The following is a 27,771-nucleotide window of genomic DNA, read 5'->3' on the forward strand; positions in this document are numbered from 1 at the left end:
CCCCATCTTGGATTCCCCTAGGTCTCTAGTTTTCAGAAATGCACAGGTTTGGTAGGTTTCCCTAGGTGGCGGCTGAGCTACAGGCCAAAATCTACAGGTAGGCACTTTGCAAAAAACACCTCTATTTTCCTTCAAAAATTTGGCTGTGTCCACGTTGCGCTTTGGGGCGTTTCCTGTTGCGGGCGCTAGGCCTACCCACACAAGTGAGGTATCATTTTTATCGGGAGATGTGGGGGAACGCTGGGTGGAAGGAAATTTGTGGCTCCTCTCAGATTCCAGAACTTTCTGCCACAGAAATGTGAGGAACATGTTTTTTTTTTGCCAAATTTTGAGGTTTGCAAAGGATTCTGGGTAACAGAACCTGGTCCCAGCCACACAAGTCACCCCATCTTGGATTCCCCTAGGTCTCTAGTTTTCAGAAATGCACAGGTTTGGTAGGTTTCCCTAGGTGGCGGCTGAGCTACAGGCCAAAATCTACAGGTAGGCACTTTGCAAAAAACACCTCTGTTTTCCTTCAAAATTTTGGCTGTGTCCACGTTGCGCTTTGGGGCGTTTCCTGTTGCGGGCGCTAGGCCTACCCACACAAGTGAGGTATCATTTTTATCGGGAGACATGGGGGAACGCTGGGTGGAAGAAAATGTGTGGCTCCTCTCAGATTCTAGAACTTTCTGCCACAGAAATGTGAGGAACATGTGTTTTTTTAGCCAAATTTTGAGGTTTGCAAAGGATTCTGTGTAACAGAACCTGGTCCCAGCCACACAAGTCACCCCATCTTGGATTCCCCTAGGTCTCTAGTTTTCAGAAATGCACAGATTTGGTAGGTTTCCCTAGCTGGCGGCTGAGCTACAGGCCAAAATCTACAGGTAGGCACTTTGCTAAAAACAGGTCTGTTTTCTGTGATGTGTCCACGTTGCGCTTTGGGGCGTTTCCTGTTGCGGGCGCCAGGTCTACCCACACAAGTGAGGTATCATTTTTATCGGGAGACGTGGGGGAACGCTGGGTGGAAGGAAATTTGTGGCTCCTCTCAGATTCCAGAACTTTCTGCCACAGAAATGTGAGGAACATGTGTTTTTTTAGCCAAATTTTGAGGTTTGCAAAGGATTCTGGGTAACAGAACCTGGTCCCAGCCACACAAGTCACCCCATCTTGGATTCCCCTAGGTCTCTAGTTTTCAGAAATGCACAGGTTTGGTAGGTTTCCCTAGGTGGCGGCTGAGCTACAGACCAAAATCTACAGGTAGGCACTTTCAAAAAACACCTCTATTTTCCTTCAAAAATGTGGCTGTGTCCACGTTGCGCTTTGGGCGTTTCCTGTTGCGGGCGCTAGGCCTACCCACACAAGTGAGGTATCATTTTTATCGGGAGATGTGGGGGAACGCTGGGTGGAAGGAAATTTGTGGCTCCTCTCAGATTCCAGAACTTTCTGCCACAGAAATGTGAGGAACATGTGTTTTTTTTGCCAAATTTTGAGGTTTGCAAAGGATTCTGGGTAACCGAACCTGGTCCCAGCCACACAAGTCACCCCATCTTGGATTCCCCTAGGTCTCTAGTTTTCAGAAATGCACAGGTTTGGTAGGTTTCCCTAGGTGGCGGCTGAGCTACAGGCCAAAATCTACAGGTAGGCACTTTGCAAAAAACACCTCTGTTTTCCTTCAAAAATTTGGCTGTGTCCACGTTGCGCTTTGGGGCGTTTCCTGTCGCGGGCGCTAGGCCTTCCCACACAAGTGAGGTATCATTTTTATCGGGAGACGTGGGGGAACGCTGGGTGGAAGGAAATTTGTGGCTCCTCTCAGATTCCAGAACTTTCTGCCACAGAAATGTGAGGAACATGTGTTTTTTTAGCCAAATTTTGAGGTTTGCGAAGGATTCTGGGTAACAGAACCTGGTCCGAGCCACACAAGTCACCCCATCTTGGATTCCCCTAGGTCTCTAGTTTTCAGAAATGCACAGGTTTGGTAGGTTTCCCTAGGTGGCGGCTGAGCTACAGGCAAAATCTACAGGTAGGCACTTTGCTAAAAACAGGTCTGTTTTCTGTGATGTGTCCACGTTGCGCTTTGGGGCGTTTCCTGTTGCGGGCGCTAGGCCTACCCACACAAGTGAGGTATCATTTTTATCGGGAGACGTGGGGGAACGCTTGGTGGAAGGAAATTTGTGGCTCCTCTCAGGTTCCAGAACTTTCTGCCACAGAAATGAGAGGAACATGTGTTTCTTTAGCCAAATTTTGAGGTTTGCAAAGGATTCTGGGTAACAGAACCTGGACCCAGCCACACAAGTCACCCCATCTTGGATTCCCCTAGGTCTCTAGTTTTCAGAAATGCACAGGTTTGGTAGGCTTCCCTAGGTGGCGGCTGAGCTACAGGCCAAAATCTACAGGTAGGCACTTTGCTAAAAACAGGTCTGTTTTCTGTGATGTGTCCACGTTGCGCTTTGGGGCGTTTCCTGTCGCGGGCGCTAGGCCTACCCACACAAGTGAGGTATCATTTTTATCGGGAGACGTGGGGGAACGCTGGGTGGAAGAAAATCTGTGGCTCCTCTCAGATTCTAGAACTTTCTGACACAGAAATGTGAGGAACATGTGTTTTTTTAGCCAAATTTTGAGGTTTGCAAAGGATTCTGGGTAACAGAACCTGGTCCCAGCCACACAAGTCACCCCATCTTGGATTCCCCTAGGTCTCTAGTTTTCAGAAATGCACAGATTTGGTAGGTTTCCCTAGCTGGCGGCTGAGCTACAGGCCAAAATCTACAGGTAGGCACTTTGCTAAAAACAGGTCTGTTTTCTGTGATGTGTCCACGTTGCGCTTTGGGGCGTTTCCTGTTGCGGGCGCTAGGCCTACCCACACAAGTGAGGTATCATTTTTATGGAGAGACTTAGGGGAACGCTGGGTGGAAGGAAATTTGTGGCTCCTTTCAGATTCCAGAACTTTCTGTCACCGAAATGAGAGGAAAAAGTGTTTTTTGGCCAAATTTTGAGGTTTGCAAAAGATTCTGGGTAACAGAACCTGGTCAGAGCCCCGCAAATCACCCCATCTTGGATTCTCCTAGGTCTCTAGTTTTCAAAAATGCGATGGTTTGCTAGGTTTCCCCAGGTGCCGGCTGAGCTAGAGGCCAAAATCCACAGATAGGCACTGTTTTCTATGAAAAAATGTGATGTGTCCACATTGTGTTTTGGGCCATTTCCTGTCGCGAGTGCTAGGCCTACCCACACAAGTGAGGTATAATTTTTATCGGGAGACGTGGGGGAACGCTGGGTGGAAGGAAATTTGTGGCTCCTATCAGATTCTAGAACTTTCTGCCACAGAAATGTGAGGAACATGTGTTTTTTTAGCCAAATTGTGAGGTTTGCGAAGGATTCTGGGTAACAGAACCTGGTCCGAGCCACACAAGTCACCCCATCTTGGATTCCCCTAGGTCTCTAGTTTTCAGAAATGCACAGGTTTGGTAGGTTTCCCTAGGTGGCGGCTGAGCTACAGGCCAAAATCTACAGGTAGGCACTTTGCTAAAAACAGGTCTGTTTTCTGTGATGTGTCCACGTTGCGCTTTGGGGTGTTTCCTGTTGCGGGCGCTAGGCCTACCCACACAAGTGAGGTATCATTTTTATCGGGAGACGTGGGGGAACGCTGGGTGGAAGGAAATTTGTGGCTCCTCTCAGATTCCAGAACTTTCTGCCACAGAAATGTGAGGAACATGTGTTTTTTTAGCCAAATTTTGAGGTTTGCAAAGGATTCTGGGTAACAGAACCTGGTCCCAGCCACACAAGTCACCCCATCTTGGATTCCCCTAGGTCTCTAGTTTTCAGAAATGCACAGGTTTGGTAGGTTTCCCTAGGTGGCGGCTGAGCTACAGGCCAAAATCTACAGGTAGGCACTTTGCAAAAAACACCTCTATTTTCCTTCAAAAACTTGGCTGTGTCCACGTTGCGCTTTGGGGCGTTTCCTGTTGCGGGCGCTAGGCCTACCCACACAAGTGAGGTATCATTTTTATCGGGAGATGTGGGGGAACGCTGGGTGGAAGGAAATTTGTGGCTCCTCTCAGATTCCAGAACTTTCTGCCACAGAAATGTGAGGAACATGTTTTTTTTTTGCCAAATTTTGAGGTTTGCAAAGGATTCTGGGTAACAGAACCTGGTCCCAGCCACACAAGTCACCCCATCTTGGATTCCCCTAGGTCTCTAGTTTTCAGAAATGCACAGGTTTGGTAGGTTTCCCTAGGTGGCGGCTGAGCTACAGGCCAAAATCTACAGGTAGGCACTTTGCTAAAAACAGGTCTGTTTTCTGTGATGTGTCCACGTTGCGCTTTGGGGCGTTTCCTGTTGCGGGCGCTAGGCCTACCCACACAAGTGAGGTATCATTTTTATCAGGAGACGTGGGGGAACGCTGGGTGGAAGGAAATTTGTGGCTCCTCTCAGGTTCCAGAACTTTCTGCCACAGAAATGAGAGGAACATGTGTTTCTTTTGCCAAATTTTGAGGTTTGCAAAGGATTCTGGGTAACAGAACCTGGACCCAGCCACACAAGTCACCCCATCTTGGATTCCCCTAGGTCTCTAGTTTTCAGAAATGCACAGGTTTGGTAGGCTTCCCTAGGTGGCGGCTGAGCTACAGGCCAAAATCTACAGGTAGGCACTTTGCTAAAAACAGGTCTGTTTTCTGTGATGTGTCCACGTTGCGCTTTGGGGCGTTTCCTGTCGCGGGCGCTAGGCCTACCCACACAAGTGAGGTATCATTTTTATCGGGAGACGTGGGGGAACGCTGGGTGGAAGAAAATTTGTCTTTCCTCTCAGATTCTAGAAGTTTCTGCCACAGAAATGTGAGGAACATGTGTTTTTTTAGCCAAATTTTGAGGTTTGCAAAGGATTCTGGGTAACAGAACCTGGTCCCAGCCACACAAGTCACCCCATCTTGGATTCCCCTAGGTCTCTAGTTTTCAGAAATGCACAGATTTGGTAGGTTTCCCTAGCTGGCGGCTGAGCTACAGGCCAAAATCTACAGGTAGGCACTTTGCTAAAAACAGGTCTGTTTTCTGTGATGTGTCCACGTTGCGCTTTGGGGCGTTTCCTGTTGCGGGCGCTAGGCCTACCCACACAAGTGAGGTATCATTTTTATGGAGAGACTTAGGGGAACGCTGGGTGGAAGGAAATTTGTGGCTCCTTTCAGATTCCAGAACTTTCTGTCACCGAAATGAGAGGAAAAAGTGTTTTTTGGCCAAATTTTGATGTTTGCAAGAGATTCTGGGTAACAGAACCTGGTCAGAGCCCCGCAAATCACCCCATCTTGGATTCTCCTAGGTCTTTAGTTTTCAAAAATGCGCTGGTTTGCTAGGTTTCCCCAGGTGCCGGCTGAGCTAGAGGCCAAAATCCACAGATAGGCACTGTTTTCTATGAAAAAATGTGATGTGTCCACATTGTGTTTTGGGCCATTTCCTGTCGCGAGCGCTAGGCCTACCCACACAAGTGAGGTATCATTTTTATCGGGAGACGTGGGGGAACGCTGGGTGGAAGGAAATTTGTGGCTCCTCTCAGATTCTAGAACTTTCTGCCACAGAAATGTGAGGAACATGTGTTTTTTTAGCCAAATTGTGAGGATTGCGAAGGATTCTGGGTAACAGAACCTGGTCCGAGCCACACAAGTCACCCCATCTTGGATTCCCCTAGGTCTCTAGTTTTCAGAAATGCACAGGTTTGGTAGGTTTCCCTAGGTGGCGGCTGAGCTACAGGCCAAAATCTACAGGTAGGCACTTTGCTAAAAACAGGTCTGTTTTCTGTGATGTGTCCACGTTGCGCTTTGGGGCGTTTCCTGTTGCGGGCGCTAGGCCTACCCACACAAGTGAGGTATCATTTTTATCGGGAGACGTGGGGGAACGCTGGGTGGAAGGAAATTTGTGGCTCCTCTCAGATTCCAGAACTTTCTGCCACAGAAATGTGAGGAACATGTGTTTTTTTAGCCAAATTTTGAGGTTTGCAAAGGATTCTGGGTAACAGAACCTGGTCCCAGCCACACAAGTCACCCCATCTTGGATTCCCCTAGGTCTCTAGTTTTCAGAAATGCACAGGTTTGGTAGGTTTCCCTAGGTGGCGGCTGAGCTACAGGCCAAAATCTACAGGTAGGCACTTTGCAAAAAACACCTCTATTTTCCTTCAAAAATTTGGCTGTGTCCACGTTGCGCTTTGGGGCGTTTCCTGTTGCGGGCGCTAGGCCTACCCACACAAGTGAGGTATCATTTTTATCGGGAGATGTGGGGGAACGCTGGGTGGAAGGAAATTTGTGGCTCCTCTCAGATTCCAGAACTTTCTGCCACAGAAATGTGAGGAACATGTTTTTTTTTTGCCAAATTTTGAGGTTTGCAAAGGATTCTGGGTAACAGAACCTGGTCCCAGCCACACAAGTCACCCCATCTTGGATTCCCCTAGGTCTCTAGTTTTCAGAAATGCACAGGTTTGGTAGGTTTCCCTAGGTGGCGGCTGAGCTACAGGCCAAAATCTACAGGTAGGCACTTTGCAAAAAACACCTCTGTTTTCCTTCAAAAATTTGGCTGTGTCCACGTTGCGCTTTGGGGCGTTTCCTGTCGCGGGCGCTAGGCCTACCCACACAAGTGAGGTATCATTTTTATCGGGAGACGTGGGGGAACGCTGGGTGGAAGGAAATTTGTGGCTCCTCTCAGATTCCAGAACTTTCTGCCACAGAAATGTGAGGAACATGTGTTTTTTTAGCCAAATTTTGAGGTTTGCGAAGGATTCTGGGTAACAGAACCTGGTCCGAGCCACACAAGTCACCCCATCTTGGATTCCCCTAGGTCTCTAGTTTTCAGAAATGCACAGGTTTGGTAGGTTTCCCTAGGTGGCGGCTGAGCTACAGGCCAAAATTTACAGGTAGGCACTTTGCAAAAAACACCTCTGTTTTCCTTCAAAAATTTGGCTGTGTCCACGTTGCTCTTTGGGGCGTTTCCTGTCGCGGGCGCTAGGCCTACCCACACAAGTGAGGTATCATTTTTATGGAGAGACTTAGGGGAACGCTGGGTGGAAGGAAATTTGTGGCTCCTTTCAGATTCCAGAACTTTCTGTCACCGAAATGAGAGGAAAAAGTGTTTTTTGGCCAAATTTTGATGTTTGCAACAGATTCTGGGTAACAGAACCTGGTCAGAGCCCCGCAAATCACCCCATCTTGGATTCTCCTAGGTCTCTAGTTTTCAAAAATGCGCTGGTTTGCTAGGTTTCCCCAGGTGCCGGCTGAGCTAGAGGCCAAAATCCACAGATAGGCACTGTTTTCTATGAAAAAATGTGATGTGTCCACATTGTGTTTTGGGCCATTTCCTGTCGCGAGCGCTAGGCCTACCCACACAAGTGAGGTATCATTTTTATCGGGAGACGTGGGGGAACGCTGGGTGGAAGGAAATTTGTGGCTCCTCTCAGATTCTAGAACTTTCTGCCACAGAAATGTGAGGAACATGTGTTTTTTTAGCCAAATTGTGAGGTTTGCGAAGGATTCTGGGTAACAGAACCTGGTCCGAGCCACACAAGTCACCCCATCTTGGATTCCCCTAGGTCTCTAGTTTTCAGAAATGCACAGGTTTGGTAGGTTTCCCTAGGTGGCGGCTGAGCTACAGGCCAAAATCTACAGGTAGGCACTTTGCTAAAAACAGGTCTGTTTTCTGTGATGTGTCCACGTTGCGCTTTGGGGTGTTTCCTGTTGCGGGCGCTAGGCCTACCCACACAAGTGAGGTATCATTTTTATCGGGAGACGTGGGGGAACGCTGGGTGGAAGGAAATTTGTGGCTCCTCTCAGATTCCAGAACTTTCTGCCACAGAAATGTGAGGAACATGTGTTTTTTTAGCCAAATTTTGAGGTTTGCAAAGGATTCTGGGTAACAGAACCTGGTCCCAGCCACACAAGTCACCCCATCTTGGATTCCCCTAGGTCTCTAGTTTTCAGAAATGCTCAGGTTTGGTAGGTTTCCCTAGGTGGCGGCTGAGCTACAGGCCAAAATCTACAGGTAGGCACTTTGCAAAAAACACCTCTATTTTCCTTCAAAAATTTGGCTGTGTCCACGTTGCGCTTTGGGGCGTTTCCTGTTGCGGGCGCTAGGCCTACCCACACAAGTGAGGTATCATTTTTATCGGGAGATGTGGGGGAACGCTGGGTGGAAGGAAATTTGTGGCTCCTCTCAGATTCCAGAACTTTCTGCCACAGAAATATGAGGAACATGTTTTTTTTTTGCCAAATTTTGAGGTTTGCAAAGGATTCTGGGTAACAGAACCTGGTCCCAGCCACACAAGTCACCCCATCTTGGATTCCCCTAGGTCTCTAGTTTTCAGAAATGCACAGGTTTGGTAGGTTTCCCTAGGTGGCGGCTGAGCTACAGGCCAAAATCTTCAGGTAGGCACTTTGCTAAAAACAGGTCTGTTTTCTGTGATGTGTCCACGTTGCGCTTTGGGGCGTTTCCTGTTGCGGGCGCTAGGCCTACCCACACAAGTGAGGTATCATTTTTATCAGGAGACGTGGGGGAACGCTGGGTGGAAGGAAATTTGTGGCTCCTCTCAGGTTCCAGAACTTTCTGCCACAGAAATGAGAGGAACATGTGTTTCTTTTGCCAAATTTTGAGGTTTGCAAAGGATTCTGGGTAACAGAACCTGGACCCAGCCACACAAGTCACCCCATCTTGGATTCCCCTAGGTCTCTAGTTTTCAGAAATGCACAGGTTTGGTAGGCTTCCCTAGGTGGCGGCTGAGCTACAGGCCAAAATCTACAGGTAGGCACTTTGCTAAAAACAGGTCTGTTTTCTGTGATGTGTCCACGTTGCGCTTTGGGGCGTTTCCTGTCGCGGGCGCTAGGCCTACCCACACAAGTGAGGTATCATTTTTATCGGGAGACGTGGGGGAACGCTGGGTGGAAGGAAATTTGTGGCTCCTCTCATATTCCAGAACTTTCTGCCACAGAAATGTGAGGAACATGTGTTTTTTTAGCCAAATTTTGAGGTTTGCAAAGGATTCTGGGTAACAGAACCTGGTCCCAGCCACACAAGTCACCCCATCTTGGATTCCCCTAGGTCTCTAGTTTTCAGAAATGCACAGATTTGGTAGGTTTCCCTAGCTGGCGGCTGAGCTACAGGCCAAAATCTACAGGTAGGCACTTTGCTAAAAACAGGTCTGTTTTCTGTGATGTGTCCACGTTGCGCTTTGGGGCGTTTCCTGTTGCGGGCGCTAGGCCTACCCACACAAGTGAGGTATCATTTTTATGGAGAGACTTAGGGGAACGCAGGGTGGAAGGAAATTTGTGGCTCCTTTCAGATTCCAGAACTTTCTGTCACCGAAATGAGAGGAAAAAGTGTTTTTTGGCCAAATTTTGATGTTTGCAACAGATTCTGGGTAACAGAACCTGGTCAGAGCCCCGCAAATCACCCCATCTTGGATTCTCCTAGGTCTCTAGTTTTCAAAAATGCGCTGGTTTGCTAGGTTTCCCCAGGTGCCGGCTGAGCTAGAGGCCAAAATCCACAGATAGGCACTGTTTTCTATGAAAAAATGTGATGTGTCCACATTGTGTTTTGGGCCATTTCCTGTCGCGAGCGCTAGGCCTACCCACACAAGTGAGGTATCATTTTTATCGGGAGACGTGGGGGAACGCTGGGTGGAAGGAAATTTGTGGCTCCTCTCAGATTCTAGAACTTTCTGCCACAGAAATGTGAGGAACATGTGTTTTTTTAGCCAAATTGTGAGGTTTGCGAAGGATTCTGGGTAACAGAACCTGGTCCGAGCCACACAAGTCACCCCATCTTGGATTCCCCTAGGTCTCTAGTTTTCAGAAATGCACAGGTTTGGTAGGTTTCCCTAGGTGGCGGCTGAGCTACAGGCCAAAATCTACAGGTAGGCACTTTGCTAAAAACAGGTCTGTTTTCTGTGATGTGTCCACGTTGCGCTTTGGGGCGTTTCCTGTTGCGGGCGCTAGGCCTACCCACACAAGTGAGGTATCATTTTTATCGGGAGACGTGGGGGAACGCTGGGTGGAAGGAAATTTGTGGCTCCTCTCAGATTCCAGAACTTTCTGCCACAGAAATGTGAGGAACATGTGTTTTTTTAGCCAAATTTTGAGGTTTGCAAAGGATTCTGGGTAACAGAACCTGGTCCCAGCCACACAAGTCACCCCATCTTGGATTCCCCTAGGTCTCTAGTTTTCAGAAATGCACAGGTTTGGTAGGTTTCCCTAGGTGGCGGCTGAGCTACAGGCCAAAATCTACAGGTAGGCACTTTGCAAAAAACACCTCTATTTTCCTTCAAAAATTTGGCTGTGTCCACGTTGCGCTTTGGGGCGTTTCCTGTTGCGGGCGCTAGGCCTACCCACACAAGTGAGGTATCATTTTTATCGGGAGATGTTGGGGAACGCTGGGTGGAAGGAAATTTGTGGCTCCTCTCAGATTCCAGAACTTTCTGCCACAGAAATGTGAGGAACATGTTTTTTTTTTGCCAAATTTTGAGGTTTGCAAAGGATTCTGGGTAACAGAACCTGGTCCCAGCCACACAAGTCACCCCATCTTGGATTCCCCTAGGTCTCTAGTTTTCAGAAATGCACAGGTTTGGTAGGTTTCCCTAGGTGGCGGCTGAGCTACAGGCCAAAATCTACAGGTAGGCACTTTGCAAAAAACACCTCTGTTTTCCTTCAAAAATTTGGCTGTGTCCACGTTGCGCTTTGGGGCGTTTCCTGTCGCGGGCGCTAGGCCTACCCACACAAGTGAGGTATCATTTTTATCGGGAGACGTGGGGGAACGCTGGGTGGAAGGAAATTTGTGGCTCCTCTCAGATTCCAGAACTTTCTGCCACAGAAATGTGAGGAACATGTGTTTTTTTAGCCAAATTTTGAGGTTTGCGAAGGATTCTGGGTAACAGAACCTGGTCCGAGCCACACAAGTCACCCCATCTTGGATTCCCCTAGGTCTCTAGTTTTCAGAAATGCACAGGTTTGGTAGGTTTCCCTAGGTGGCGGCTGAGCTACAGGCCAAAATTTACAGGTAGGCACTTTGCAAAAAACACCTCTGTTTTCCTTCAAAGATTTGGCTGTGTCCACGTTGCTCTTTGGGGCGTTTCCTGTCGCGGGCGCTAGGCCTACCCACACAAGTGAGGTATCATTTTTATCGGGAGACGTGGGGGAACGCTGGGTGGAAGGAAATTTGTGGCTCCTCTCATATTCTAGAACTTTCTGCCACAGAAATGTGAGGAACATGTGTTTTTTTAGCCAAATTTTGAGGTTTGCGAAGGATTCTGGGTAACAGAACCTGGTCCGAGCCACACAAGTCACCCCATCTTGGATTCCCCTAGGTCTTTAGTTTTCAGAAATGCACAGGTTTGGTAGGTTTCCCTAGGTGGCGGCTGAGCTACAGGCCAAAATCTACAGGTAGGCACTTTGCAAAAAACACCTCTGTTTTCCATAAAAAATTTGGCTGTGTCCACGTTGCGCTTTGGGGTGTTTCCTGTCGCGGGCGCTAGGCCAACCCACACAAGTGAGGTATCATTTTTATCGGGAGACGTGGGGGAACGCTGGGTGGAAGGAAATTTGTGGCTCCTCTTAGATTCCAGAACTTTCTGCCACAGAAATGTGAGGAACATGTGTTTTTTTAGCCAAATTTTGAGGTTTGCAAAGGATTCTGGGTAACAGAACCTGGTCCCAGCCACACAAGTCACCCCATCTTGGATTCCCCTAGGTCTCTAGTTTTCAGAAATGCACAGGTTTGGTAGGTTTCCCTAGGTGGCGGCTGAGCTAGAGGCCAAAATCTACAGGTAGGCACTTTGCTAAAAACAGGTCTGTTTTCTGTGATGTGTCCACGTTGTGTTTTGGGGCATATCCTGTCGCGGGCGCTAGGCCTACCCACACAAGTGAGGTATCATTTTTATCGGGAGACTTGGGGGAACATAGAATCGCAAAACAAGTGTTATTGCCCCTTGTCTTTCTCTACATTTTTCCCTTCCAAATGTAAGACAGTGTGTAAAAAAGACGTCTATTTGAGAAATGCCCTGTAATTCACATGCTAGTATGGGCACCCCGGATTTCAGAGATGTGCAAATAACCACTGCTTCTCAACACCTTATCTTGTGCCCATTTTGGAAATACAAAGGTTTTCTTGATAGCTATTTTTTACTCTTTATATTTCAGCAAATGAATTGCTGTATACCCGGCATAGAATGAAAACCCACTGCAGGGTGCAGGTCATTTATTGGCTCTGGGTACCTAGAGTTCTTGAGGAACCTACAAGTCCTATATATCCCCGCAACCAGAAGAGTCCAGCAGACGTAACGGTATATTGCTTTCGAAAATCTGACATTGCAGGAAAAAGTTACAGAGTAAAACTTAGAGAAAAATTTATGTTTTTTTCACCTCAATTTCAATATTTTTCTTTTTCAGTTGTTATTTTCTGTAGGAAACCCTTGTAGGATCTACACAAATTACCCCTTGCTGAATTCAGAATTTTGTCTACTTTTCAGAAGTGTTGTGGTTTCTGGGATCCAGCGTTGGTTTCATGCCCATTTCTGTCACTGACTGGAAGGAGGCTGAAAGCACCAAAAATTGTAAAAATGGGGTATGTCCCAGTAAAATGCCAAAATTGTGTTGAAAAATTGGGTTTTCTGATTCAAGTCTGCCTGTTCCTGAAAGCTGGGAAGCTGGTGATTGTATCACCGCAAACCCTTTGTTGATGCCCTTTTCAGGGAAAAAAACACAAGCCTTCTTCTGCAGCCCATTTTTCCAATTTTTTTAAAAAAAGCGAAATTTTCACTGTTTTTTGGCTAATTTCTTGGCCTCCTTCTGGGGAACCCACAAAGTCTGGGTACCTCTAGAATCCCTAGGATGTTGGAAAAAAAGGACGCAAATTTGGCATGGGTAGCTTATGTGAACAAAAAGTTAGGAGGGCCTAAGCGCGAACTGCTCCAAATAGCCAAAAAAAGGCTCGGCACAGGAGGGGGAAAAGGCCTGGCAGCGAAGGGGTTAAGTTACTGAGTACCATGTCACCTTTGGTACATGGCAAAAAGCATTTTTCTGGTTGAAAATGGCCGGCTGGGTCGTTTGTGACCAAAAAAAACTTGGTACATCTGGCCCCAAATTACTGTATTAAATAAAGAATCTCACCAATAATGAGCTATGTAAGATTTATAAACCATCTAGAAAAGTTAGTTCCGGGAAATGACTAAAGATAATTACATTCAGCAAGAAAGGCTGTGCTCGAGGCTGAAATTTTATTCCAACCCCAATATTTAAATTTGACCTGGATTACTGGGCGATTGCATTGGATACTGTCTTTGTAGACTGCTGTATAAATCAAGTGATATCAAGTGATATCTGTTTCACGTAGAGGGTTTCTACTGTATCTAATTTATAAGCGTGGATTGAAGTCAAAGTCTAAAAATTACACACTGGTAGTGCTAGTGGATGTTGATTCAAATTTCAGATCATGTTACTGATGGAGGAGTTGAATGATTGGGCTGAATAAGAAAAAAAATAGCCACTGATTTCAGTCAGGTTTTGAGCTAATAGCAGCACGATAGACAACGTTCTGTATCTCTGCTTCTGTATAAATCCAGCACAAAGAAGAATGTGTCTGTTTTATTGAATTAAGAAGACTTTTGCCAGTATAGATAGATGCTGCCAATGGGAGAACTTTAAAACCTGGGTATACCTGCAGCTCTTCTTAAAGCCATTATGCCACAGAACACAAATACTTAGAGAAAGGTCATCACATGAGAGAGCTATCATTATCTGGCAACATACCTGTTGACAAGGGTTTAGAACAAGGTTGGGTTTTGGCAACCCTATTAAGCATATCACCAAATATGTGGTGCCTGGTTGAATAATTTCGAATGCAATTACATAATTGTTCCATTTTTCTCTCAGCTCGGCCACAGAATAACAGGTGTGCTTAGAATTCCATCTGCAAGAACAATTGCTTATACAGAAAGCTTCTATTCTTCAATTTTGGTTCAAGTTACAACACACACTAGAAGAGTCTTTCATGGACATATTAAGATAGTAATTGGACTCCCATTCATTAAATAAAATAATACCATTGCATGAGGCAAAACAATCTTTATTACATCAGCTAAACATGCAACCCATAAGGGAAAACCCCTATAACATTATTGTTTTAAATTTAAAAGGATTCTAATGAAAAATGATAAATTTGCTTTAGTAAAGCGTGATAGCAACAACATCAATGGATACCTATCACTGGCTTCTTTTTGGGAAATCAAAATATAATTTCTTAGATTTCATTTTGGATTGTTTAACAAGAGTGAAATCCATCAAACACGAAAATATATAGAAAAGAACTAAAGTGTCACCTTAGTGGATGAAAATCCTACACGCTCTCCTCCTACATTAGTACTCAGCAAGATTGCCACATAAAGTCTCTCGCTTTGAAGTCATAAAAAAGAAAATAAAGACCAAGCTCCCTGGAAGAGAGAACTTGACATTTGAACTCTGTCTTTGAATATACAGCAAAAGTGACCAGAACAAGATTTGAGGGCCTGTTTACAGAAAGTGACTATTGCCAGGGATCTTGGAGGGGGGAGGTGGGGAAAGCAAGTTCATGGAATAATACAAGGGGAGGGGCAACCTCAAGCTGGAAAGCTTAAAGCAAATAGATCCAGCTAATAGAAAGTCAGAAAATTTGAAATATAAACCACAAAGCCAATGGTAAGGAACAAGCAGAATGCATTCCTATATCACAGCTTTCTGAATGTCCCCAAGATGTCTTTAGCAAACCAGGCAGCTGTGCTGTTTGGTAGGCTTTGGCCCAAAAAGTTGTATTTCCATAATGCACGGACTTGGTCTCCGGTCTTCGAAACACACATTTGAATGTGTTTCAATAGTAATGATGGTTGTTTATTGATTGGTTTTGTAAACTTTATGAATATATTTTTCTCTAAATTGTATTAAAATAATGAACAGATAAGGAAACACGCTGAGCTGAAACAAGTTTTCAATGTATTTTAGTTGATTTTACATTCACTGTAGTTACATTTTGCATTAACATAATTAACATGTTTTATTATTATCCCACGATAATGATTACTACTACTATTACTACAAATAGGTTTGTTTTCATGTTGTTGGGGCTATTCAGTGTAGTATAGTTCAAGAGATTTTTTTTTACTAAGTGGGGCCACCATGTTAGCATTACATTAGGCCCATTCTTTCTCCACTCAGATAGTAGTTTGATGAAAACAGATTTGTGACTATGAGGAAATTACGACAAATTTCATATTTATTCTGAGGTAAAGAAGCAGCTTTGGTGATTTGCTCCAAGCTCGACTTATGCAATGAGATGCATGCAAGCCTGACAATCCGCTTGGTCTCAGGAGAGATTGATATATATGCCCTAAAGAAGTGTTTTGTTCTGTGGACAAGGGAATGTCCAGGCAGCACAACATCCTTTCGTATGGAGCTCTGAAAATCATTTTGCTGTAACTGGATGCATAGGAATGATCCAACACTCACTGCATAACAGCCCAGAACAACATCCTTCTGTAGATCATGATTGTAGTTTTGCAGGGACACTTTGGTTGACTGTCCTGGTGTGACGCAAGTCCTCATAAGTCAGCGCAAGTCAGTAACTATGATTTACTGGCTTTGCATGGTTTAGTAAATCCAAAGTAACGTAACACAGCACATTTCATTGCATTGGGTGGGCATTACAAGGGTGCAGCATGGGAGTTCCCAGGCATCAAGTCATGTATTTTGATGCAAACCTAGATTTTCAAAGACTTGTAAGCCTGGGTTTGTGTCAAAAGGATGCACATACCCAACAGAGGCATAACAAGGATGAATATCTTTATTTCTTAATTCCTCTTTCCATGTGTGCTGCATTATGCAGCACATTTAGGAATATGAATATGTCTCTAAGGATTGCCTGCTTCCCTGTACAAAACAATCTTGCCCATTATGCCAACACCTCTGCACTATACTGCAAGGGTGCCTACATTGGTGCTAGGCAGCAAAGAATTCACCACCGCAAGGAGACACCTTTGTAAATATGGAGTTTTTTTACTTTCCCCCTTTCATGCATTGCTGCGCAGCAAGTTCCCATGCTGCAGTGGGTTGCATGAAATAATGGTAAAACTGCACCTGGATATTTACACTCAGTGCACTGTGATTGATCAGCATTCTCACTTGCTGCTTTATTACAAGTGCAGAGAGGTACCCATCTCCTTCGCGATAGGGACTTGAGGTTCTGTTAAAGCTATCCTAGTTTTAATTATCTGCAACCTTTGCATGATGTTGATAACAACTATGTCAATACTCTGATCCTTTAAAACCTGTTAGTAATATTCAACACTATTGATCAGGAACTTCTGGTTGGCAGCCTTAACACGACTGACTTGGGAGGCTCCATTTTCAGTTTGTTTGAGCCTTTCCACGCTACCTGTCCGCCAAGAGTAACTAAAGCCTTTTTATGGAATGTGGGGTTCCTTGGAAATCTTCACTCTTGCCCTACATATTTAAGAATTATTTTAGCCAGTTGGCCAGCCTAGTTACTCCTAGGACCACCAATTTCATACTTCTTCATGGATTCCGTGCTTTAAAAGAAGACAAACATGGAGTCTAAGGACGTAATTATGAGTGGCCTCTGCCCGATACAATAATTATCACACCTAATAAAATCTGACACTGAGGTGTTTTGAATTTATCAGATAAGACAATTACTGTATATTCCAAACATTTTGAGAATAGCATGTTGATTTTTGTGCCTAATAATTCCTCCTCTTTCCCCATCCAATGTCTAGGTCTCCTGTCTCTAGCTTCAGGAATGTTAGCAACAATACTTCCACCATCTAGGCAAACAACCTCACTGCCATCTTTTGCACATGAGAAGTCTAGGAAAATCCTGGGCCTTTTTCCATTATGAAATTCTGGTGGGTTTGACATGCTGAAATTTAACATCTAATAATACTACTACTAATAATAATAATAGTTCTGGTTGTTCTTTTACCTATTAAAGTGTGACAGGTTTAACCTGCAGAAATCATTCAAAAGTGTGAACTTGCTCACACTTTGTAATTACAGGGAGTGATAAACCCCACCCCACTTATAATTGCAATTGTGTTTGCACAGAGATCACAAATTTTAGATGGGGTTAGAATTGACTTTTTATAATTCTTATAATTTGCTTCCCTTCTATTTGAGAAAAAACATTTTTCGTTTCATTATCACTAAGAGACTCTACAGGATGAGCTTGTGCTTTACAAAAGATAAAATAAGATAGGAAAATATAGCTTATAACACAACATGCAGTGGTGTGGTACAAATACGCTTCTTAGTACATAGGCATCCAAAATGTTAGCATGTGGTGCTCCTTTGCCAGAAGTGAAGCATATGTTTAAGTATTCCAGACAGATATTTTTACTGGTGCTCACTTGTAAAGCATGTTATATATTCATCCTCTATGCATGCTTTGCTTTTGTCACAAACAATCACACAATGCAGATGTACTCCCCAAATGTGACCTTTTAATAATGTTCACAATTGTTAACTTTCATGTCTGATAGGTCACTTTTGCCAATAACACATCTTGCCCTCTCTCCCCACAGAATTCTCGAACTTCAACAAAGTGGAGACATGGATGTTTTGAAGCATAAATGGTGGCCAAGAAATGGCAACTGTGACCTTTACTCCTCAGTAGAAACTAAGCAAAAAGGCAGTGCCCTGGACATAAAGAGTTTTGCAGGAGTCTTCTGCATTTTGGCTGCTGGCATTGTCCTATCCTGTTTTATAGCAATGGTTGAGACATGGTGGAGCAAAAGGAAAGGATCTAGAGTGCCTTCAAAAGAGGTAAATATTTTTTTCAGAACATTTCTAAAATTCTTTGACATGGTTTTCCTGCTTTACATGAATTTCCAGTGTAATGCTATTAGCACCCTGTTACGTATTGTAAGCATATACAATTTAATTTTCATTCATTACTTTTTTTGGTGGTGAAGACAGTCATCCAGTAGCAAACATCAATGCTCGTACATTTTCTGAAATATAATATGGTGCTAACTAGCTCTGAAAAACAGGTAGCACCACCCAAGCAGTTTGTGTTATACAGCTGCTGGTCTTTTGGGTGAGAGTCACAATATTACATTTTTATTATCAGCTCCACAGTATACCTTGAACTATAGTGTCAAGGCAAGTAAATGTGGAGGGAGAACAGTACTTTACCATATAGCCCTACTTTGGCAATGTAGTGGGAGTTGACATTTTGAAGTCAATATTTGTGCGGGTTTATATTTCTCTCTTCTATGTTGGGGCCTACACCCAATCTTATTTCTACATCCCATCGAGCAATAAGCTAAGCTCTTCACATTTAAAACATTAAGGCAACACTGGCAGTGATGTTTATGGTATGTATTCTTTGCTCTATGATCCACTAGGATTATGAGATGAGAACCCCTATACTTACACTTCTACCCACATATAACATAGGTGCAAAAGTAGACATTGTGTGAAACATACATTCATTTGGGTGTTTCCATGACAATTGTAGAAATTCCACTTTCTTTGTGCAGTTTCCAAAACGCACAACTTAACTTTGGACATTTTCACTTACAATCCATTACACATTTTCTATTAGGAAAAAGGTATTGGTGTGTGAGTGAGGAAGTGAGTGCAAGAAGGAAATAGAGAGTGAAAGACAGAGAAAGTTTGAGAGAAACACGATGAGAGGATGAGAGTTGGGGGCATTCAATGAAGGCTATTCAAAAGCCTTTGTTTGATTTCGCTGCTTTGATAAATATGAATGAAATTTTCCAAAGCAACACACCTCAAAAAGAAAGCACATGAATAGGATCGTACTGATGATGAAATATATTTTGTTACAATAGCTTCACACTATAGGATCTGAGTGGGGACAGAAGCCCAAAGAAGGGTATGATGCAGCAGTGAAAATTAATTGAAAAGACTGATAAATATAGCAGTATTTCTCCAATGATGAAAGGAGGGCTCGCAGGAAATAAGGAGGTAAGAAGATTGGCCTATGTACTAGGTGTGCACAAGCTCTTTTAGAGAAGGTGTACTAGAAAAAGAGAAAGTGGCCTAAAGATCCGGAGGTCCATAGTGGGTGACGCCAAGCAGCTGCTGTCCCCTAAAAAAGAGGAGTTAGGGTTATAAAAACAAAACAAACTGTCTTGAGTGAATTGTCAAGACTGGAAGTTGCAGAAAAAGAATTTGAGCTTGAGGATTTAAGAGGTAGTTTGAGAATCCAATTATCAAGATAACAAAAAACGATGAGTTGGGAGAGCACAAGGCATTTGAATAAATAGCCATCTGTCATTCAAAATTGGAACACATCTTAGGCACAAAAAAGGGTTTAGAATAAAATAAACAGGTTCCTAGGAAGAGACCTTACAAATAATAATATTCTAAGCATTAATAGGAACTATTGTGTATTACCTAAAGAGGGCACTGGAGAACTAAACTAAGGTTGTAGAGGTAGCGCAAATCATCTTCACCCCCTACTAAAGTCCCCACTCTGGGGTCCACATTTCTTTCCTCTATCAGCCATGCACTTGTGCAATAACAAGAATGTCTGCAAGGAGAAGAGGAATTACCTCACTTTTCTTGGGCACAATCCAAATCTAATGAAGAGTTTCTACATTTTTTATATTTGGGTACATATTTAGGTATTATGGATGATCCAAATGCTCCCCCTGCAAGCACCTTCTGCACAAGTACCACCATCTCTGTAATGTGTCCCATGAGGGCTATGGCAACACAAATTACCCCATTAATATGAGTATTTATGCTTGTCTACTCTCTTCATGAGTATATCTTCAAGACATACTCAATGATAACATTTTGAGTATATCATCCTCAAAAATATCCTTCATCATCATCATCATCAACATCATCATTAAGCTCATCCCCATCATAACATTTGATATAGTACAAATCCAGATTCTGCCCCCTAATGCGGAAACACAAAAAGTATTTTCTAAATAGTCATAGATGAGAGAAAATGTGGCTTAAACAAGCAAATAAATGCTAGCATATCCCAAGGATCCAGGTGATTATTTGGCAGGCCATTCCAAAGTTTTGTGACATGACGTGAAAAGATCCCTAATGTTCATGCCCTCTTGATGGTTAAAGGAGTCAGCAGGTTTTGTCAGTGTAGCTTAGTGCCTTGTTTAAAGACTTTGGCCCTCATTATGATCTTGCCGCCCGCCAAGATCTGACCGCCGGGCGGCAGCCAATGCAGCCGCACTACCGCCGCGGTCATTATGAGATCCCCGCTGGGCCGGCCCAGCGGGGATCTCGGTCGCAACACAGGAGCCAGCTTCAAATGGAGCCGGTGGTGTTGCGGCTGTGCGACGGGTCCAGTTGCACCCGTCGCGCTTTTCACTGTCAGGGGCCCCGCAACTCCCCGTACCGCCAGCCTTTTCCTGGCGGTTCAAACTGCCAGGAAAAGGCTGGCGGTCGGGGACTCGTAATCCCCTGGGTAGCGCTGCAGGGGGATTATCACCACTGGGGCAATTGTGGCAGGAAACTGCCGGCCCCGGCGGTGCGACTGCAATTCCCTGGATTGCCCCGCCAGCCTGTTGGCGGTGCAATCGCAATAACAGCCCTGGTGGTCTTTGACCGCCAGGGATGTAATTACTCCCTTTGTTTTTTACCTTGTTGCTGAGATGCAGTTTAACCATAAAGTGGCTTGTGCATTTCGAGTGAATAGTATGCAGTAGCTTACAATCTTAGCTAGAAAGTAATGCATCCTTCAAAGAACTGGGAGTGATATTTGGTAGCTGTGCAGAAGCTGTTTTCTGGATCACTCATAGTTTTTGCATTTGTTTGCCCTGGCCCATACAAACAAAGTATTGCAGTTAGTAACTTGCAATCCACTTATGGTGCACTCTATGATGGTTCTGTGTACTTCCCCTAGAAATTGTCTAAGTTCTAGATAAATATATTGAGATGAAGAAACCATTGCATTTGGTTGATGTTCTGTAGAAATTAGGGCATCAAAGATTAAAACAATGGTAGCTATTTTTTTTTTTTATTAAGACTACATCAGTTTTTATATGCTGTTGGATTTTCATATAGACATGCTGACTAAATTCAACTGGCTCTTTTAGTTAAAAAAACTTTTTACTTGGCTATCATTGGCATTGGTATCTTGCTAGGGTCCTACAGGGAACTCCAATATTTAATCTCTGAAGTTCCCACACCCACTGGGCCCAAGAGGTTGGACCTTTGAGGCGAGACAAAGTTTATCAAGAGCTGCCAATCAACAATTTATCACCAATTTAAATATCATTCACATTTGATGGGAATCAATAATGAGATTTTGGTATAGTTTTCAAAACTTTTTTAATAGCCATAAACACAAGAAAAAAACAAGTGGACCACACTTAGGGAATGTGACAACCCCCAAAACAAAAAAAAAGACAAAGACAAGGTATGAGTTTACATTTGAAAGAAATAATTGGAGAAGGTATGATCGTGGGCATGGGATCACCCTATAAGCACCTATGGCCCAACCAGTTTGTGCCAAGAAAGCACCCAATAAGCCCTTGCATGGGGTTTCAAATTTGCAGATTTGATTTCTGTGGTACCCCAGAGAAGGCAGTGTTATCACCAATGCATAACAAAGCGTTCTTAGGTTTACCAGCAGTGCAGTGGCCCCTTCATGATGTTTTCAAATGTTGCACTAAGGCTCCCGGGGGTTTTACTGATGACTCCACGTAAAGTCTGTTTGAAAGTGCTCTGGGAGCTTCGACGTTTATCAAACAGGCTCAGGTTTCTCCTGTTAGTGGATCCAAAGGCTGCTTTGTAGCATGGATAAAAGTATAAACAAGATTCATGCACACAGGTTATTGAACAGACTCAACCATTTCTTGTCTTAAATTAAGGACTATAGAACATTTCTTGACTAGCTCTGTCTCATGTCCTGCCACAACTTTATCAGTTCTTGACTTGGTGGACCATGTAGCAAGAATGATATTGCAGTGGTCTGTAGATCACCAATGTTCTGAATCAACTGCATTCTCACAGACCAGAAGATTGCCCAGGGTTTGCAGTTCCAAGACAATATTTGTAGATTCTCCCTTCTCCTCTGGCTAGAATTGTGTGCAATTTTAGGTTCTGGATATGCTGCACTGTATTCATTGCCGACCCTGTAGTAATAATGCAGAGTCCAGGTCCAAGTGACTTTTCTTCGCATTTATTAATAGTTGTTACTGCCTATTGACTTTTGAGTCCTTCTGCTGTTTCATTATCGGTCCCAAGGAATATTGCACAGTGTAAATGCAAGGGAAGGGTGCAATGACAAGACAAAGGGACACATTCAAGTCAGAGGTTTGCAAGTCAAATTAACACTGACAAGACAAAATTAAACATTCATTGTAGAGCCTTGCAAGTGAAAGGCACACTGACAAGGCAAACGGATTTTGGAAGTGACATGTACACTGACAAGACCAAGGTATACATCCAAGGCTGAGCTTTGCATGTGAAGCGTACGCTGACAATACAGAAAAATACCTTCAAGACAGAGGTTTGCAAGTGAAAGGTACACTGATGAGACAAATGGATAGATTCAATGCAGAGCTTTGCAAACGAAACATACACTGACAAGATAGGCATACATTTATGGGAGAGCTTTGCATGTGACAGGTACACTGACAAAAAAAAGGGTAATACTTAAGACAGGGCTTTGCAAGACATAGGTGCACTGACAACACAAAGGGTTACATTCAAGGTAGAGGTTTGCAAGTGAAAGATTCGCCAAGACAAAATGATATGTTTTATGTGGGTTTTAGGGAAACAAATGAATCGTCAAGGATGGGTGTGCTTGATATTTATGCAATTCTAGATTTCTTCAGAAAGGCATTACTGATTTCAGGGCAGTTTGATTTCACTAACATCTGTGATAGGGAAGGATATATGTGTCTTATAAGTAGAGTGGATAAGTGGATAAGGTGCAAAAGAGAGAAAGATGAAGTGAGTGCCAATGAGTGTGTAGGGTCTTTTGATGCATTAACACCACATTGATTTTTAGATTGGGTGAGTCATATAGATATCAGAATAATTGCATGTTATAAAAACATCTTGCCATATTTCATATCTTTTAAAAATACCTCAGAAACGATGAAAGCCCTCTGGAAGTAATTAGCTTACTAGAATCATCATCACAAAATAGTGGCCTTTGCTCTACCATTGACCTCCTTTCTGTCCACAGATAATTAGTCTGTCTAGAAATAGAACGTTGTCTCAGGATCAGTGACATGACCCTGACCTGAAAATGAACATCATTCATCTGCACTTCCTTGTATATCCTCAACGGAGACGCGTGTTTTCACAGGCAGCACAGAGTATGTGTTCTCCTCATATTCAACTGTGACATAAGACAAGCGAAGAGAGGCCACCGTACCACTCTCTTACAGTTCTATTTTTTTCACAGCTCACCCTCAACACATCTGCATACAAAGCACATGGTGTAGATATGAAAATATCGTGTCATTGAGTCAGATCAGGAGTAATGCATGATCCTTTGCCAGGGGAAGAAGCCCGGATTAAGAACACCTGTCATACATGTAGGAGAATGTATTCATTCCACATGAGAAAAAATGACGCATCCACGAACCATAGTGCAGTCAATATACCTTTCCAGCTTGCAAGGCACACGTTTGTGATAAGGTAATACACGGTAAATTCTCCAACATTTCAGAGCTACGGAGGGGTCATCCTTTGAACCCAGGATAGTACAACATCTAAACATGTTTCCTTGCATATTTTTACATGGGGTTGGTTTATCTTTCTTGCTTGTTGCCTCTCTACAGACGAGTGTTCTATTTAATGTTTGGTAAGTTTTTTTATTTTTAGATCATACTCACCATTGCTATATAAGCATAGGTTTGGGTGACATTTGTTGGAGTAAACAGGAACTGCTTGCTAATACAAAGCAAAACCTAAGCAGTCATAATTAAAATTATCAAAGGGTTCCATTTTATCAGGGACACTAAAATCCATGTGTGAACTTTCAAATTACAAGCCAGTGTATTCTGGGAGTTGCAGTCTTGTTTCACCACACTGAACAAACTTGACTCAAATTCTATCCAGCCGTGGTTTGTAGAAGGGAAAATTCAACTTGTTTCTAGGGTACCCAATGACATCCAGTAATCTTTCCAAGATATATTCTTTAGGAGACACTGAATAATCTGGTGCCAGATGTGCGAAAGCCTTTTCCCTGGTCACAAATGGCGCATCAGGCCGTTTGAGACCTGAAAAAGGCTTTTCCCCGTGTACTAAACCTATTGTGTGATTTGGTAACTTGTTACCGACTCGCACCATAGGTTTGTTGAGTCGCTATTAGGAAGGGGTGTGCCAATGGCGTCCCTTCCTCCTAGCGAGTCGCAGGAGGATGTAAAATTGTTTTGCAACTGTGAATGTGGTTGCAAAACAATCACAGTTACCACCAACTTCAAGTTGTTGGTAACCCATTCGCAAACGGGAAGGGATCCTCAAGGGAACCCCTTTGTGAATGGAAGTGAAAATATTTTTTCAGAGCAGGTAGTGGTCTCACAGACCAATGCCTACTCTGAAAAATGAAAAGAAAACTTTTCATTTTTTTTTTTTTTTTTAAAAGCATCCTGTTTTCCTTTAAGGCAAACGGATTGCATTTAAAAAACTGCTTTATTTAAAAAGTAGTCACAGACATGGTGGTCTGCTATCCCTGGCAGGCCACCATCCCTGTGAGTGTGGCCATTTCCAATGGGGTTGCAAACTGCAACCTACCTCATGAGTATTGAAGAGGCAGGTCATTTGCGACACCGTTGGGAATCACAAACAGTGTTAAACACACTATTATACTTCCCAGTTTGTGGTTTCCTAATAGTGAATCGCTAAGATTCACTATTAGGAAATCACAAACGCAAACCTAAGTATGTCTGGCCCCTAATCACATAGATAAGGCGAGTAATACAAATTGTGTTAACACACAGTCAAAGCAGCACATTTGTGTGTGTGGCTTAAGATGGGGCCCGCGCCACGGCGTATTTTGTGCATTGAAATACACATAATTGTCATGCAAATGATGCAAAATAATGCATATGATACACAATGTACTCCGAGTATCTCATGTTAAATTTTCAGGCAAGCACATGAAAAAGAAGGCACAAATTATCAGGAAGACATTTTCTGCTCAAATCAGTCTCCACCAAGTAAAAATTAAGCAAAAACCATTCAAGAAGTTAATTTCACCCGAAAATGGCCTCAAAATGGACCCACAAGGTGTCAGAGATGCATTTTTAATTTATTTTTTCAACATTAATTTCAGTAGAACCCACCCCAAAAAAATTAAAGAGGTAATCGCCTATTTGAGCAGTACAGTACGCCCGACCCGTCCAAAAAAGTTGTTTTCAAGATATTTTGGTTGTGACAAGATCGCCCTCTCTTGAGTTCCCAGCAAGGTGCAGGTGCCCAAACCCCTCCTCAAACATGTGGCTGCTGCAATTAAATGTGTGAATACGTAATACTCAGGCAGCGTAATCCTGAATCCATCTCGGGCCTCTTCAATCCATATAAAGCCACTCCCTGCCCCTTCAGCTCACTCTTGCAGCTTTCTACTTTCTCTCTTTGTGACGCTTTTTCGTATTTCCCTTCATGGGTCTTTCCCATGTATGTCTTTTGCTCGCAGCAAATGCTTGAGGCAGAAGAATAAGCCCCGGCCCTCAAAAATAAGTGCCGGTGCTCAGCATCGGAAACAACAAGCACAAATTAAGCACTGGTTCCCAGGCAAGCATGACTGGCTTACGTTTTGTGCATGGCCTGTCATTTTGATTGGATCAAATGGAATTTGCGTGCCTGCGTTTGTGTGACTGTGTGTGTTTTTGTTTTTTCTATATTGGCATAAGCTCCTGACGCGTTTTTTTTTTACCAGTTCTGAAGGACAAATCAATGCAAATTATAATGCTTTGCATTGGTCCACCTTACAGTGTATTTCTTGCTTAGTCCAAACCGTGGTGCAGTAATAATTGTTTAATCATTCCTGTACATGTGTAAACTGTGCAAAGACTTTACAACCTCGTTACACCCTGTAGCAACTTAAATGGGTCTGTTGTGGGAATAAAGTTTATTTTTCTACCGTGAAACAGCCAGAAAGTGTTTATGTTTCCGCCCTGGAGATTTAGGAAGATCTACTCCCGATAATATTTCCACCAATGCCCACAGGTAGATACATTTTCCCTGATCTCCCCCACGATTTCTACTAATATCTCTATGGGTCCAATCATATAGCCTTTTTTGTATGTAAGTTCAACATACCCGCAGAAAAAGCTACATCTACGTGTGCAAATGGAAAATCTTTCTACAGAAATTTACCTCTGCAGATGGAATTTGCTATTGTGAAAAACCTGCATGGTGAATTTTCAAGAGACATGCGTTTCTGGTTTGGATTGAGAGCCTAGTTGTTCCCAGGGTGGATATAAGATGGTGGCCATTGGGAAAATATTGAAATACCCACAAAGTTCTAACTTTGTAGGTATTCACGAAACAACCCTATGTTTTTACACTTTTCACCTAACGTTAACCACATTAAAAAGGATGCCGTGAATGTGCAAATTGGGGAAGCAAAAAAAACAAAATGGTAAAAACATTTTATCGGTGTCAATAGGACGGGATGGAAATTATTTTTCACTGGAAAAATAAATAAAACCAACAATCTGCTTCTGCACTTTAACCATAAAAGGGTTCATTTTCAGAGATTGCAAATTCTGCCTTTTTGTGGTTAACATTTGCATAGAAATCTGCACATATAATAGACTTTGGGCCTCATTTACAACAAACTGGTACATCGATCACGATGCACCAGTTTGCTTGTGCCGCACAGCGCCACCCTCCCAACACGTGGTAGCACTGTATCTGCAACACAGTGCACCATGGCTCTCAATAGCACAACTGCGTCAGACTTTGTGACGCAGTTGTGGCACCTTTCTGCACTAGCACCAAAAATGTTAACGCTAGTCTAGAAAAGCTTGGGGAGGCCCATTTAAAAAAGCTTAGTGTCACTTTAATGCCTGCCTTTGAGCAGGCGTTAAAAAATGATGCTAAAATGACGCAGTGACATCTTGTAGATTTCATTGCACCATTCCTGCGGGCCTCCTAGCGGAACGCCTCCCTTGCATACATTATACCTGGCGCAGGTATAATGTGGAGCAAGAATCTACAAACTGGTGCAATGATACCATTGCACCAGTTTGTAAATATGGCGTGGGCTGGGGGACTGTTCTGTTACACTTTAACTTTTTAAAAATGACGCTACGGCAGCGCAAGGGGGTTGTAAATTAGCCTGTTAGTTAGGGAGACCCAGGCACTCTTCGAAATGTCTGTTTCTAGATATTACTTTAAAAACAGGAACAGAAGCGTATGATTAGTATAGTTACTGATTGTTTGTGAATCAGTAACACCTTCTTCAATAGGAGTTAAAGCAAATGCTCTTTCTTTTAAAATGAAGCCCTGAAAACTCTCTTTTTTCCCAGACCTGACCTATTTCCTATTATTATTGGTCTGTAGTTGCACTATGTCATCCTTGGCATGGTCTCCCCTAACCCTTTGCCTCTACTTCCCAGGTTTTTGCTGTGTGCTGGACTCTGTTTTTACTGTTTTTGTTACTCTGGGCACTTTACCACTGCTGACCAGTGCTAAAGTGCAAGTGCTCCTGATGTGAAATTGTATGTGTAATTGGCTTTTCCATAATTGGCATATTTGATTTACTAGAAAGTCCCTAATAAAGTGCACTAGAGGTGCACAGGGCCTATAAATCAAATGCTACTAGTGG

General features: G+C 43.5%; 1 protein-coding gene across 2 annotated transcripts in view; it reads left to right on the plus strand.

The window, feature by feature from the left end:
• The window catches only part of GRID2 (glutamate ionotropic receptor delta type subunit 2), a 2,834,743-nt gene that overhangs the window by 2,661,337 nt on the left and 145,635 nt on the right, over positions 1-27,771 (plus strand). For both annotated transcript variants that reach the window (XM_069238009.1, XM_069238018.1), the window contains exon 15: positions 17,555-17,795. In XM_069238009.1, the coding sequence (XP_069094110.1) occupies positions 17,555-17,795 (241 nt within the window). The remainder of the gene's footprint in view (positions 1-17,554; positions 17,796-27,771) is intronic.

This window comes from Pleurodeles waltl, chromosome 1_2, assembly GCF_031143425.1.
Source record: "Pleurodeles waltl isolate 20211129_DDA chromosome 1_2, aPleWal1.hap1.20221129, whole genome shotgun sequence".
NCBI lineage: Eukaryota > Metazoa > Chordata > Amphibia > Caudata > Salamandridae > Pleurodeles > Pleurodeles waltl.